Source organism: Salvelinus alpinus, chromosome 27, assembly GCF_045679555.1.
Source record: "Salvelinus alpinus chromosome 27, SLU_Salpinus.1, whole genome shotgun sequence".
Taxonomy (NCBI): domain Eukaryota; kingdom Metazoa; phylum Chordata; class Actinopteri; order Salmoniformes; family Salmonidae; genus Salvelinus; species Salvelinus alpinus.
Window position 1 is genome coordinate 20,642,091 of NC_092112.1, and position 15,811 is coordinate 20,657,901.

Consider the following 15,811-nt stretch of genomic DNA (forward strand, 5'->3'; position numbering starts at 1 on the left):
AATGTATATATTTTGTTCTGGCTTTTTCACGGCAGATAAAACATTCATTATCTCTGTCATTTTCAATGTCATCTGTCACCTGCTGCAGAGCTGGAACACGGTCTCTGGTCTCCCCTCCACCTGAGACTTGGTATGGACCAGCTCCCAGATACATGGGCTCTCCGTTCCTGCTGCGTTCCCCAGGCGGACCTGCACCGCCGACACCGGGACGAGCCAGCGGAACTTGAAGGCCTCCAGGTCCCCTGAGCGTGACGTGGTCTGTAGCACATGAACTCATTACAACTCCAATGACGTCATATCAAATGTATATAGCATGAAGTCATCAGTACAGTTTATCAGACGTGTTTGAGACTCACCATCCTCTTTCTCATCTTGCTGCGCTCACGGTACACCAGGATCACCGCTCTCTTGAAAACTGAGCAGAGAGGAAGGAGCAACTAGATTTTAAGTCAGATATTTCTGATTGTTGTAATAAATACACATTTGAACATATTTAAACACCATATCATCCAGTCAGTAATTCTGGTTGAACTCGTCATTGTAAAAAGCCCCACTCACCAAACAGCGTTAGCTCAGGATGTTTCCTCATGCGACCCAGAGAGGGGAGAGGGTTGAGCCATTTTAATGAGGAGTGGATGAGGAACTCTCCCATGGAGATCTCTGTAACCTGGAGAGGAGAAAGGAGGACACATCTGGGAGGTTGGTGGTTTAAAGGGCTCACTCTGTGATTCATGTAATTGTATAAAAATACTATAATATAATGTATATACACTACATGACCAAAAGTATGTAGACACCTGCTCGCGGACATGTCATTCCACAATCATTGGTATTAATATGGAGTTGGTGCCCTCTTTGCTGCTATAACAGCATCCACTCTTCTGGGAAGGCTTTCCACTAGATGTTGGAACATTGCCGCAGGGACTTACTTCCATTCTGCCACGAGCATTAGTGAGGTTGAGCACTGATGTTGGGCGATTAGGTCTGGTTCGCAGTCTGCGTTCCAATTCATCCCAAAGATGTTCGATGGGGTTGAGGTCAGGGCCTGTGCAGGCCAGTCAAGTTCTTCCACACCGATCTCAATAAACCATTTCTGTATGGACCTCACTTTGTGCACAGGGGCATTGTCATGCTGAAACAGGAAAGGGCCTTCCCCAAACTGTTGCTACAAAGTTGGAAGCATAGAATGTCATTGTATGCTGTAGCATTAAGATTTCCCTCCACCGGAACTAAGAGGCCTAGCACCAACCATAAAAACCAGCCCCAGACCATTATTCCTCCTTCACCAAACTTTACAGTTGGCACTATGCACTCGGGCAGGTAGCGTTCTCCTGGCATCGAAACACAGATTAGTCCGTCAGACTGTCAGATGGTGAAGGGTGATTAATCACTCCAGAGAATGAATCTCCACTCGTCCAGAGTCCAATGGCGGCGAGCTTTACAACACTCTAGCTGGCGCTTTCCCTGCGCATGGTGATCTTCGGCTTGTGTGTGGCTGCTCGGTCATGAAACCCATTTCATGAAGCTCCCGACAAACAGTTCTTGTGCTGACGTTCCTTCAAGAGGCAGTTTGGAACTCGGTTGTGAGTGTTGCAACTGAGGACAGACAATTTTTACTCGCTTCAGCACTCGGCGGCCCTGTTCTGTGAGTTTGTGCGGCCTACCACTTCGCAGCTGAGCCGTTGTTGCTCCTGGACGTTTCCACTTTACAATAACAGCATTTACAGTTGAACGGGGCAGCTCTAGCAGGGCAGAAATTTGACGAATTTACTTGTTGGAAAGGTGGCATCCTATGACAGCGCCACGTTGAAAGTCACTGAGCTTTTCAGTAAGGCCATTCTACTGCCAATGTTTGTCTATGGAGATTGCATGGCTGGGTGCTCAATTTTATACACCTGTCAGCAACGGGTGTGGCTGAAATAGCCAAATCCACTCATTTGAAGGGGTGTCCACATACCTTTGTATATACAGTTGAAGTCGGAAGTTTACATACACTTAGCTTGGAGTCATTAAAACTTGTTTTTCAACCACTCCACAAATTTATTGTTAACAAACTATAGTTTTGGCAAGTCGGTTAGGACATCTACTTTGTGCATGACACAAGTAATTTTTTCAACAATTGTTTACAGACAGATTATTTCACTTAATTCACTGTATCACAATTCCAGCGGGTCAGAAGTTTACATACACTAAGTTGACTGTGCCTTTAAACGGCTTGGAAAATTCCAGAAAATGATGTCATGGCTTTAGAAGCTTCTGATAGGCTAATTGACATAATTTGAGTCAATTGGAGGTGTACTTGTGGATGTATTTCAAGGCCTACCTTCAAACTCAGTGCCTCTTTGCTTGACATCATGGGAAAATCAAAAGAAATCAGCCAAGACCTCAGCAGAATAATTGTAGACCTCCACAAGTCTGGTTCATCCTTGGGAGCAATTACCAAACACCTGAAGGTACCACGTTCATCTGTACAAACAATAGTACGCAAGTATAAACACCATGGGACCAAGCAGCCGTCATACCGCTCAGGAAGGAGACGCGTTCTGTCTCCTAGAGATGAACGTATTTTGGTGCGAAAAGTGCAAATCAATCCCAGAACAACAGCCTTGTGAAGATGCTGGAGTAAACAGGTACAAAAGTATCTATATCCACAGTAAAATGAGTCCTATATCGACATAACCTGAAAGGCCGCTCAGCAAGGAAGAAGCCACTGCTCCAAACCCGCCATAGAAAAGCCAGACTACGGTTTGCAACTGTACATGGGGACAAAGATCGTACTTTTGGAGAAATGTCCTCTGGTCTGATGAAACAAAAATAGAACTGTTTGGCCATAATGACCATCGTTATGTTTGGAGGAAAAAGTGAGGCTTGCAAGCTGAAGAACTCCATCCCAACCGTGAGGCACGGGGGTGGCAGCATCATGATGGTGGGGTGCTTTGCTGCAGGAGGGACTGGTGCACTTCACAAAATAGATGGCAGGAAAATTATGTGGATATATTGAAGCAACATCTCAAGACATCAGTCAGGAAGTTAAAGCTTAGTCGCAAATGGGTCTTCCAAATGGACAACGACCCCAAGCATACTTCCAAAGTTGTGGAACAATGGCTTAAGGACAACAAAGTCAAGGTATTGGAGTGGCCATCACAAAGCCCTGACCTCAATCCTATAGAAAATTTGTCGGCAGAACTGAAAAAGTGTGTGCGAGCAAGGAGGCCTACAAACCTGACTCAGTTACACCAGCTCTGTCAAGAGGAATGGGCCAAAATTCACTCAACTTATTGTGGGAAGCTTGCGGAAGGCTACCCGAAACGTTTGACCCAAGTTAAACAATTTAAAGGCAATGCTACTAAATACTAATTGAGTGTATGTAAACTTCTGACCCACTGGGAATGTGATGAAAGAAATAAAAGCTGAAATAAATCATTCTCTCTACTATTATTCTGACATTTCACATTCTTAAAATAATGTGGTGATCCTTACTGACTTAAAACAGGGAATTTTTACTAGGATTAAATGTCAGGAATTGTGAAAAACTGAGTTTAAATGTATTTGGCTAAGATGTATGTAAACTTCCGACTTCAACTGTATAGTGTATGTCATTTAGCAGACTGCTAAATGATGTACAATCAATTTACAATCGCATGATTGCATACATTTTCATATGGGAGGCCCCAGCGGGAATGAAACCCACAACCCAGGCGTTGCAAGCACCATGCTCTACCAGCTGAGCCACAGAGGACCAATATCTTTTGTAATATCACTCATATAATGGTATGTGTGGTGGCTATGCTCTACCTCTTTCTCAGGGCCACTCTGCTCTGCCACCAGCTGGTCAAACACAGTTCCGTAGTCCTCGTAGATCTTCTGCATCTCATTGATGTGACTGGCCACCTTCTCCATGGCTCTCAGGGCCTCTGATGGATGCAGACAGACAGACAGACAGACGGAGAAGTGTTACAGCACACGTCAATAGAGCTCAAGCCTAGCACATCAGACAGACCTGGCAATGGGTGTGTGCTGTGTGTCTTATGGTGTGTGTGTGTGTGTGTGTGTGTGTGTGTGTGTGTGTGTGTGTGTGTGTGTGTGTGTCCCTGTATGAGTCTATGCATGCTCATACATAAGCCCTGTCATATGTAGTCCTACCTGTGAGGTGGCTGTGCTGCTCGCTCTCTGAGTCGGTCAGGGAGACCAGCTGTCTGAGCAGCAGGGGGTACTTGAGCACTCTCTGGACTGGCTTAATGAGGTAGGACTCCAGGGTGGAAGAGTGCTGCTTGGTGGGGTTTCTCGCCTCCAGGAACTGCTTGAAGGCCCGGTCCGTCTTCGCTGTAAACCGGAAATTAGGACTTAGGCTAAGTGTGTGGATGAATCGCAAAAGCAGGTATTGATTCCCTGCCTTTGCACTGGCTTTTCAGATGGCATTTTATGATTAACTGAGTAGATGGGATATTCTGGTCTAGTGTACATGAGAAAGCAGGCTTTTGATCCTCAGAATTTTCACTGACTTTTCACTTAGATGGCATTTTCCAGCCTATGGTTGAACCGGGTACTGTAAGTGGGATGTTCAGATCTACTGTACATGAGATAGCATAGCTATCAATCAGCCTTACCTCGTTCCAGAACCTTCTGGACTTTGATGTGGTTGGCACAGAAGCCGCTGTAGAGCTTGAAGTGGTCGGCATAGTAGAGGAAGGAGCCCCCCAGCGAGAGAAGAAGTTTCTGGATGCAGAAAGAAAAAAAAGAGAATGCACAGTCACTTGCTGTAAACATCAAACAGGCCTACCGCTGACTAACACTGCAGTCAGTAGGCTAAGTAACATCCTGTTAATGAAATGTGAAGCTTCCCACTAGACCTCCAACATGTGTTCCAAATGGCACACTATTCCCTACATAGTGCACTACTTTTGACCAGAACCCTATGGGAATAGGGTGCCATTTCACACATATCACCAGACTTGTTGTGGATATACTGTACCTTGAATTGTTCCGGAGTCTCCAGGGAGCTGAAGTTGGGGGAGGAGGCGATGCGCTCCTCCAGGGTGTGTAGGAACACTCTCTGGAAGTCCAGCATCTCAGGCAGACTGCCAAACAGAGACTCCATCTAGTGGAGGGAGGAGATGACAACAGTTCGAAACAAACCAGGGGACAGAAGATTATTGATCATTTGAAAGCCTTTATAGGCACCATTTAGCTACTGTACATACACTACATAGCAAACTAAATGCTAAAAAAGTACAGAATAGAAGATGGAAAGAGATTTACAGCTAATGTAACAGAGGTGGTTGGGAACCATGCTCATGTGATGGATAGACTTGTCTGGGATCTGAAGACTTGAGTTAAATCCCTAACACCCAGGTTCAAACCTCGGTTGTCACACTAACATACAGCTTACTAACAAGTCATAATCAAATAAGCACATACTGTAATGTGTTTAGACATGTAAAATAGCCTATATTTAGACATTTTACATGTAGGCTATATTTTTTAAATTGCCCACACCCATCTGTACTGTACCTCATCGTGGCTGAGGAAGGTCTCACTCTGTAGAGGCGTCAGGTAGATGTCAAACAGACAGCCCAGGTCCTGAGGGACAGAGACAGAGAAGGAACTTCATTAGACTGTGACTTCACCACTAACCGACAATAACATCATCACTATCAGACTGTGACATCATCACTACTAGACTGAAACATCATCACTATCCGACTGTGACATCATCACTATCCCACTGTGACATCATCACTGTGTCATCATCACTGTCAGACTATAACATCATCACTATCAGACTATGACATCATCACTACTAGACTGAAACATCATCACTATCCGACTGTGACATCATCACTATCCCACTGTGACATCATCACTGTGTCATCATCACTGTCAGACTATAACATCATCACTATCCGACTGTGACATCATCACTGTGACATCATCACTATCAGACAGTGACATCATCACTATCAGACTGTGACATCCTCATTCTCCTCAGCCTGACACATGGACGTTAAAGAAACAGAGGGTAAATAAATATGCATTACACTAAATGCTACTAGAGATCATTAACAAACAGCCACTTAGAGACCATTCATTAACGGGCAGATCATTAATAAAGAGAGACCATCAATTATAAATCCCAGAGAGGATGTTCCAGCATTCTCTTAGATAGGGCAGCAGAATGTGAGGGACCCGCATTCATAAAGTGTCTCAGAACAGGAGTGCTGATTTAGGATCAGATCCCCTCTGTTCATTCATTACTATCTAAAAGGCAAAAGTGATCCTAGATCATAACTCCTACTCTGATACACGTCGTGAATAGGCCCTGACCTCTCTTTTGTTTAGACGTGCTGATCTAGGATCAGGTTCCCCTTGTTCATATCATCTATTCATCCTTATCTAAAAGGCTAAACGGATCCTAGATCATAACTCCTACTCTGAGACACTTGGTGAATAATGGGCCAGGTGTGTACCTTGACGTAGGACTTCTCTGTGTCCACCAATTCCTGTATGACCTTACAGAGCCTCTCAGAGATGGACATGTGTCTGGGGCAGGGGGGCATCTGGGGACCAGGGGGCTCCATGGAGTAGGGGTTCCTCTGGCCCTCCACCACCACTGTCCCCGCTGCCCCACGGCCCTCTGGGAAGGTCTGGTTCAGCGAGCACACCGTTTCAACATTCTGAGGAAACAGAAGAGAGACGAGTTAGGAGAGATTCTCATTTCAGCTCTGAATATCAAATGACTGCCCTTTACTCTGGGGAGTTAAGTTACAACTCAGCCCTGAATCTATTGTGACAAGCACCTAATCATAATGCCAGTTTAAATCATCGACCCCTTCTGTAGTTCCGAGAGCATGTCTGTCAAACCTCTGTATTTGGAGAGGCAGAAAGTGCAGAGAGCCAGGTATATATCCTAAATGACATCCTATTCCCTAATAGTGCACTACTTTTGACGAGGGCCCATAGGTTTAAGCCAGGCTGCTGTATCATGGGCAAAACAGGATCAGAGAGATTTGGACACTGTGGGTAAACACTGCTATTAAGTTTTTCATAAGACATGAGACAGAGCAACTAACAGCATGATATCTGATACATAACCGGGAGTCTAGTTACTGAACAAGCATGTCACATCATATACTTCCATCCATCCACATTGACACCACTTTCACTCAAAGATCTTCAGTAGATTTGCCAAAGAAAGGCAGTACAATCACCGGTAAACACACACACACCAGGCAACCCCCAGTAGCAGGAAGGATCCCGAGCCAGAGCTTTGCCCATTTGTCATCATAATTTCTCCTGTCAGGCTATAATAAAGTGCTGACAAACTGATAAATCCCTCTGGTTAGGACTGTTGTGCTGTGCTGCAATCCAGCTTTAAAATACCCTCTGAAATAGAAGCAAACGTGGACAAAGGTGAAAATAAGCATGAGCATGTATGGGCTTATTATTTCCTGTAACATGTGTTCTCTGTGTATCTCTCAGGAGCGTGTAGCCTATGTATCCTATAGCCTATGTATCCTATACCTACAGTAAGACCTGAACAGTAAAAACTCTCCTTCCCAAGCAATAACACCAGAACAACACTAGCTACAGTACCAATACATAATCAGTGCAGTACAATACAGCAGGTCAATTAAAATTGAAGTCAGTCAATTCAGGAAATAAACACAAATTACAATTCAGTAATCGCATCTGTTTTCAATGATTTCTCAATAAACTGAAAAGGAGAAGCTAATTATTTCAAACGTTTTTTTGAATTTGAATTTTAAAAATTAAAATCACTTCCTGGATTGAGTGACTTCAATTGGAATTGACTCCAACCCTGCAGTACAGTAACTACAATACAGAGAGGCACTACATTACAGTAGCTACAGTACAACCAGCAGAGCGATCCTGTCGGCTGCCTGCTCGCGGGCCACACAGGAGATTACCTCATCCAGCAGCACGGCCAGCATGTCCTTCAGGGACTGCCTGAGAGACGGCAGGGTGAAAGTCCCAGGGATGAAGTCCCTCACCCCCACCTCATCCTCCTGGGGCAGAAGCCAGCACATAGCCCCGCTGGTGGAGCTGGATAGAAACAACATGCTACACACCAGGCTGGGCATTCTGACCTCTGCTTGTAGCCATTCATCCCTGGAGTTTGTCGAACCTGAGCCAGTACTCTCCTGGCCACTCATCTAATTTTAGCAGCTGCCCTGATCACCAACACAGGACACGCCATCAAACACACCACTCGCTGCTCTTAACCCTCACCTGACACACACACACACACTCCATCTCACCTGGCCGAGCTGCTCCGTCCCATCAGCGGGTTGTGGTTGTTGTGACAGCTCCTGAAAGGGAGACTTTACAGAGCAGTCTGGAAGCTCCTGGGGCAGCGGCATATCTGAGAGATAAGCAGACAGGACAGTATGATTAAAGACGGGCCAGAAAGCTTGTGCACAAACACACACACACATACAGGTGCTGAGAGGGAATTCCTGGTTTAAAGCACTGGAGGCAGTTTTACAGCAGTCCGTGGGATGGATGGTGGATGTTCTGTACTGGTGGGGAGGTTAAGTGCACCTGACTGGTGTCAACCACCATCGATCTGGCTTCACTACAAGCCCAGCAGGCAGGAGCAATTAATTTGGCCTCACACCTACTCTCGCAGGGGTCTTATACAGCTTACTTGGCCTCACACCAACAGGAATAAAAAAGTTTTTATCATCTGTTTTAGACAGAATAGAGACTAACATTATACACTGAGTGTACAAAACATTATGAACATCTGCTCTTTCCATGACATGACTGACCATGACTGACCAGGTGAATCCAGGTAAAAGCTATGATCCCTTATTGATGTCACTTGTTAAATCCACTTCAATCAGTGTAGATGAAGGGGAGGAGACAGGTTAAATAAGGATTTTTGCTCCCGGGTGGCGCAGTGGTCTAGGGCACTGCATCGCAGTGCTAGCTGCGCCACTAGAGTCTCTGGGTTCGCGCCCAGGCTCTGTCGCAGCCGGCCGCGACCGGGAGGTCCGTGGGGCGACGCACTATTGGCATAGCGTCGTCCGGGTAGGGAGGGTTTGGCCGGTAGGGATATCCTTGTCTCATCGCGCTCCAGCGACTCCTGTGGCGGGCCGGGCGCAGTGCGCGCTAACCAAGGGGGCCTTGGTACACGGTGTTTCCTCCGACACATTGGTGCGGCTGGCTTCCGGGTTGGAGGCGCGCTGTGTTAAGAAGCAGTGCGGCTTGGTTGGGTTGTGCTTCGGAGGACGCATGGCTTTCGACCTTCGTCGCTCCCGAGCCCGTACGGGAGTTGTAGCGATGAGACAAGATAGTAATTACTAGCGATTGGATACCACGAAAATTGGGGAGAAAATGGGATAAATTAAAAAAATATATATATAAGGATTTTTGTCAAGAACTGCAACGCTGCTAGGTTTTTCACGCTCAACAGTTCCCTGTAACTCAAGGTGTTACCTAATGTTTGGCATACTCAGTGTAAATTCAGTATCTGTTTTTCAACAATATATATAAACTTTGTTTGTCAGTGATTTAATGATGGTCTATGCTCATGGCAGTAATCAGTGATCTAATCACATACTATTGCATGATGTAATGAGGACAATAATGATCCTAGCTAGCTCCATCATGGCGTGACCGTGCTGCGCTGCCCAGACCAGTCAGACATGCCAGCTGTCTTCACATCCTCTTAATTGAATCAGCATGAGGCATTTGAATGTCTCCAGCCAGGCCTGAACACCCTGCGGAATTGGCTGGGCAGCATGGCATTCCTCTCAACAGACACACTGGCTTATCAAAGATACTTTGGCCTGAGGCCCTCTAGTGCTGAAAAAATAAAACCTTCCGGTAGAAGACACTGAATGCCCTCCAGTAAACCAAATGTTGAGTTAGTTCAAATAGGTTAAGAAGTACCCCAATGTCAATAATAGTATCTGTATGAAGATGAGGAATGTGAACTTTAGAATCTTTAGAACAAGAACGTTGTCAATAAAGCAGTGAATTGAGCGCTTTAACAGTGTGCGGGCCTTCTTGTTCTATACTAGTATTCTTTATTAGCCCAGCACCTATGTTTTTAAGGATGTGCGTATGACCATAAACTTTTCTATAGAATGTGCTTTCTATACCTGTAGGCCAGGGGCCACAGTGGCTGGGTGGCGGTGGTGCTGGCTGCCAGGGGCCACAGTGGCTGGGTGGCGGTGGTGCTGGCTGCCAGGGGCGACAGTGGCTGGGTGGCGGTGGTGCTGGCTGCCAGGGGCCACAGTCTGGCCAGACAAAGGTATGGTCCTCAGTGGTCCTGTCCTCTCGTCTGAGCAACAGATGGAGGGTCTGGTGGCTGAACAACAGGTGCATCAGACCCATGTCCAGGGAGGACACACTGGTCCCATTCAGAAACAGGATCTCATCCCCCGCTCTCAGACCTGAGGGAAAGAGACATTACTAATCAGGCTGTTAGTGTTTGTCACTAGGTAAGATACATCATCTGTACTCTGTGTTCTATTCCTGAAATAAAGTCTGTTTACTTATGTTAAATAATTAATTGAATTAAGCTGCCATCTTGAACCATCTTTACTATTGCAGTTTTACATTCCTAGGACAGTAGTGGTCCAGACAATTTTTTACTTCTTGGTCAGAGCGCCAGCACACCACAACTATGAATTGACGTACCTTCAGTGAAAGCCAGTCCCTCTGGAGTGACCTCACTCACATAGACATGGGCTTTCCTGGTTCCGTCTACATGGCCGGTCACAGCAAAGCCTACAGGTGGGATAGGTCAGAGATTAAAACAGAGTAACACATGATATTATACTGTAATAAGGCAACCGAAGTGTAAATAAGCCATTTTTTGCAAACACACACAGACACAGACACACACACACAGACACAAACACACACAATCCCCACTCCACACAATCCCTACTCACCAAAGTCCACTGCTGTGTCTGGGCGGGACAGCTGTATGGTGAAAACATTGAGCGGGAAGACCTCTAGCTCATCATACACCTTTGAGAAGAAGAACATAGAAGAGTGAAGAAGAACTCATCAACACATAATCAATGTACTTCCTAAAGGGGCCAGAAATGTTCTCTCTGAAACAAAATTATAATAATCCTGGAATTATGGTTTAATCTTGAAATGTAGCAAGTATTGACTCCGAGATAACACAATAAGTGACTGAATAAATCAATGAATGCTTGTATCAGTGAATTGCTACTGTATAGCTGGGGCCTTACCAGGTCTCGTAGTGGGTCTGTGAGTGCTGGGGAGCTGGTCTCTGTGTCCTGACCCACCAGCCTTCTCACACGCAGGCAGTGCTGGCTCGGGTCCAGGTGCCTGTCCTAGTTCAAGACCCAAGTGGATGAGTCAATGTGCGACCCAAATGGCTCCCTAATCCCTATGTAGTGCCCTACTTTTGACCAGGAAACAATGAGGCTACGTCCAGAATGCCACCTTATTCCTTATGTTGTGCACTACTTTTGCACTACACCACTGCACTACTTTTGACCAAGACCCATAGAGGGCTGTGTTTAAAAGTAGTGCACTATATAGGGAATAGGGTGCCATTAGTGACGCCACCTCAGTGTGTCAGAAATGTTCAGTGTCTTCAGCTACGGTAGCTAGCTACACTCCCGCACAACCACTAACACTCTTCATGTTCCCTATCAGCTAAAATGATGCTGTAGTGAATGAACTTTCTATTGAGAGAAAGCATGAATTATTGAGGAATCCAGAGCAATTCTCTTCTATCATTCCCGGTTTGCCTTTAACATCCATATCAGTCACTGGAGAATTCACTGCAAAATGCTGACTTCAGAGTTAGGAGAGTGTTGAAATGTATTAATAATGAGGCGATAGATGCAGTATGCTTACCTTACAGGCCAAAGATAGCACATCTGATACGAGGAAATCGGGTTTGATGTGCAGAGTAACTGTTTGGCTTTCGGGCATATTCACAGTTTCCAAACTGCTGTACCAAGGGTTGCCTTTAGGTGGTGCTATCAACTGCATTTTGGCAAGAGCGTCCAATCTCTGTTACGGAGAGACAAAGAGGGAGGAGTTCATTTAGGTTTCTTAACTGATAATAGGTATTTTATAAATAGGTGTTTTATATTAAACAAGTTCAAATAATTAAATCAGGTATATAACATCTCTCTTGGCATTGTGGTGAAAAGTTCTGAATTCTGTGACTTTTGCCACAAGATATTATTCTTATAATATTAATACACTATGACAAAAAATAAACTGGCATTAACAAAATCTATCAATCGTAGATGTTTAATTAAAACCCCAACAGCAGTGTGTGTTTTCATGCCAGTCTCAGCTGACCTATGTGTCTATCGAACTAAAGCCAAAAGACATTGAAAGCACACAACAACAGGTCTGTGGGGGGGGTGTCCCATTCTCTGGCCGTACAGAGGGCTGTCACTGGGTGACAATGGAATTCTCCGTCGGCCTAACCCCCCCATCCCCCAGACCCTCGAAGGGCTCTCTGTCCTCCTCACGCCTGCCTGTTTGCATGAAGCAGTGTCAACATATCAGGATGCTGCTGTGACAGCTGTGCTAACCCCGACCCCGTGTGAATAGAAAGCCCCCCCCTCCATTCCTCCACACCCCCCACCCTCACTATCCCCTATTAGGCTGAGATTGATCAACAACAATACACCTCGACTAGATCCCAAATGGCACCCTATTCCCTATATCGTGCAATACCCATAGGGCTCTGGTCACCACGTGCCCTGGTCAAAAGTAGTGCACTATATAGAATATAGGGTGCCATTTTGGATGCACTTCTCTCTAACACCTGCTTCTAGAGCAAACATAGGGGCAGTATTAGGAGACTTTCTTCAACAGAGGAAAAAAGGTTGATGTATCAAATGTATCCATGACAACCTAAAGTTATTGAATAGAATATTGCAATGTGGTTAGCTAGTGAAAGATGAAGTGTTCACATATTTCCACTGGTTGCAGAAATTATGAGTTAACATGTTGGAAAATGTTTTCCGGACAAAGTGCTTACTTTACCTCAGAGCTGCTGTGGTTGAGGACATGGCCAGCAGGCACTCCAACACTTTGTCCTTCAACAACCTGCAACATGGAAAACACACACATTCATAAGTGATCAAGGAGCAAAATGCACACAAAAAATAACTACCTGGTCTATATTTACATATAATTTAAAATTATCTCTCTAAAACCAAAGGCTTTGATACTATTCGGATCCAGATTGAGACCTAAATCAGCCTCGGGAGGATCTATGGGAAGAAATAATGGGTTTGGTGATGTTGAAATTACAGGTCTGGGAGTCAGGCAGATGGAACGGCCCTCATCAGGCTGGCGGGGATGGAGACTGTCTCCCCTACACCAAGATACCAGTCTGCCCTCAGCAGAGATACCTCTACCACCAGCAGCAGCAGGCAGGACCACCACAGAGACGAGATACCATACCTGTGTCAACAAATGCCAACAGCTTACTAGAACTAAACAACAATCTCAGTACAAAGGACTCAAAATGCTTGAATGATCTAGTCATTTTACATCTGTACCTTTTCTGACTGGCTGATTTGACTGGCTGATTTCACTCACTGACATTACAGCTCTCTGGAAGCGATTACCAGGCTCTTAAAGTGATCAACCCCCAATCACCCTACAATAAAAACAAACTGCTGTGCTAGCAGAGAGAAGGGGGTAGAGTAGATCCCCTTTGGTAAATGTGGGGCTGTAGGACGTTTAGTGGGACGGCACGGTGGTTTACACAGACCATCTGTTTGTCGCCATTGGGCTGGCATGCTGCAGCTTACAACAATTAACCACATGTGGCTTCTAATGTCTGTTCCATCTCTGTTCCATTGAGTGGTCTAGCTGGCCTCTATAGTGAGACTAAGCTTTCTCTCTCAGCCTCATAACAAAGACCTTCACTGCTGGGATATCTCTCTGCCCCATGACTACGGAGGGAATCATGTACGGATTTGGGCACTACTGTACGTTTGACCTGTGTACAGAGATCAGAGGCCGTCATGTTATACACTGAGTGTACAATACATTATGCTCTTTCCATGACATAGACTGACCAGGTGAATGCAGGTGAACGCTATGATTCCTTATTGATGTCACTTCAATCATTGTAGATGAAGGGGAGGAGACCGGTTAAAGAATGATCTTTAAGCCTTGAGACAATTGAGACACAGAATGTGTATATGTGCCATTCAGAGGGTGAATGATCAAGACAAAAGATTTAAGTGCCTTTGAACGGGGTATGGTAGTAGGGTGCCCAGCGCACCGGTTTGTGTCAAGAACTGCAACACTGCTGGGGTTTTCATGCTCAACAGTTTCCTGTGTGTATCAAGAATGGTCCACCACCCAAAGGACATCCAGACAACTTGGCACAACTGTGGGAAGCATTGGAGTCAACATGGGTCAGCATCCCTGTAGTCACTTTCAACACCTTGTAGAGTCCATGCCCTGGCGAATTGAGGCTGTTCTGAGGGCAAAAGGGGGGTGCAACTCAATATTAAGAAGGTGTCCTTAATGTTTGGTATACTCAGTGTATGTGTGTGTGTATTATATTACATAGTGACCATCTATTACCGTGATAGTTCTGATTACCCAGGCACCCCTGGGCATTACCAACGTATGCTGCCTGGATCAGCAGCATATGGACATGTGAGTAAACAGACTCCAGGTGTGACTGTGAGATGTATCTTTCAGAATGTCAACACAGAGCATGTGCCAGGGGGGTGAAGTGGGCTTACTATGTATATCCTATCATCATATTATACAAGTCAATCTGTCTAATGAAATGTCACACTGACTGGACAGAACTAAACAATGATGGTGGGCAGAGGGGCCCAGTGTGGTTTGTCCTTCACAGGAGTCCTAAGGATAACAGATCCTATCAACATCCCAAAATAGACCACTCTCTGAAGGCTAGCTGTTTATCAGACAGAGACAGAGGCAGGCACAAAAGCTGGGATATGGGCTGGGGGCTGGGACAAGGACAGTGGTTGGGGCTGCAGCAGGGGCTGGAGCTGGGGAATAGTGCTGGGGCTGATGCTGGGATAGAGGCTGGGGAATAGGGGATTGGACAGGGACTAAGACAGTGGCAGTGGCTGGGACAGCTGGGGGCTGGGATAGGGGCTGGGATAGGGGCTGGGGCTTGGACAGTGGTGTTGGAGAGTATTGACTTGACAACAATGACTGATGATAAGAATTTCAGCAGGTTGCTAACTACTGCCCCTGACCGGGGAAAACAAAACAACTCCCTCAATCATTGCCTCAGTTTGGAATGTTCCCAAACGACGTACAGGAAAGATAGCTTTACGATGAGCAACCCCCTGCCTCTCTCCCGCAGGAAAATGTTGCAAGTTCAACCCTGTCCGTCTGGCTAATTTATGGGTTGGCGAGGAGTCAGTTAGTGCTTGAAACACATTCCACTTCTTCTCTGCTGGATTTATCAAACATGCTCTCTGTTCAAAAAGAGACAGCCTTCAGAAACGTGCTGTCGGGTCCGGAGCCAAGATCTCTTGTAAAAGATTGTTTATACAGGTGATAAAAAGGAGAACGGGAAAAAGGCAAACATGGGCGCCGCAGCAAATGGGGTAACAGGGGGTAACCCGCACAGATCTTTCCCAGCTGACAGGTTCAGTTAACCTAATAAAGGCTTTGGGGAGGGTAATCCTCAAAGAACATTATCTGCCTCCTCAATTAGTTATTCTTTACTTTGACCACTCACGTGGGAGTGGGAGGTTATAGGGAGGTTGTAGGAAGGTTGTAGTGAAGTTGTAAATAGGTTGTAGGGCGGTTGTAGGGC

The 15,811-nt window shown here is 45.7% G+C and overlaps 1 protein-coding gene across 2 annotated transcripts in view; it reads right to left on the reverse strand.

Moving 5' to 3' along the window:
* Positions 1-15,811, reverse strand: part of LOC139556139 (rho guanine nucleotide exchange factor TIAM2-like) — a 62,906-nt gene that overhangs the window by 3,481 nt on the left and 43,614 nt on the right. For both annotated transcript variants that reach the window (XM_071369707.1, XM_071369706.1), the window contains 16 exons: positions 13,027-13,089; positions 11,875-12,033; positions 11,238-11,342; positions 10,929-11,007; positions 10,672-10,761; positions 10,131-10,424; positions 8,280-8,383; positions 6,468-6,674; positions 5,512-5,580; positions 4,973-5,098; positions 4,608-4,716; positions 4,144-4,323; positions 3,796-3,914; positions 559-667; positions 357-415; positions 80-258 (listed from right to left, as the gene is read on the reverse strand). In XM_071369707.1, coding sequence (XP_071225808.1) covers positions 80-258; positions 357-415; positions 559-667; positions 3,796-3,914; positions 4,144-4,323; positions 4,608-4,716; positions 4,973-5,098; positions 5,512-5,580; positions 6,468-6,674; positions 8,280-8,383; positions 10,131-10,424; positions 10,672-10,761; positions 10,929-11,007; positions 11,238-11,342; positions 11,875-12,033; positions 13,027-13,089 — 2,051 coding nt within the window. The remainder of the gene's footprint in view (positions 1-79; positions 259-356; positions 416-558; positions 668-3,795; positions 3,915-4,143; positions 4,324-4,607; positions 4,717-4,972; positions 5,099-5,511; positions 5,581-6,467; positions 6,675-8,279; positions 8,384-10,130; positions 10,425-10,671; positions 10,762-10,928; positions 11,008-11,237; positions 11,343-11,874; positions 12,034-13,026; positions 13,090-15,811) is intronic.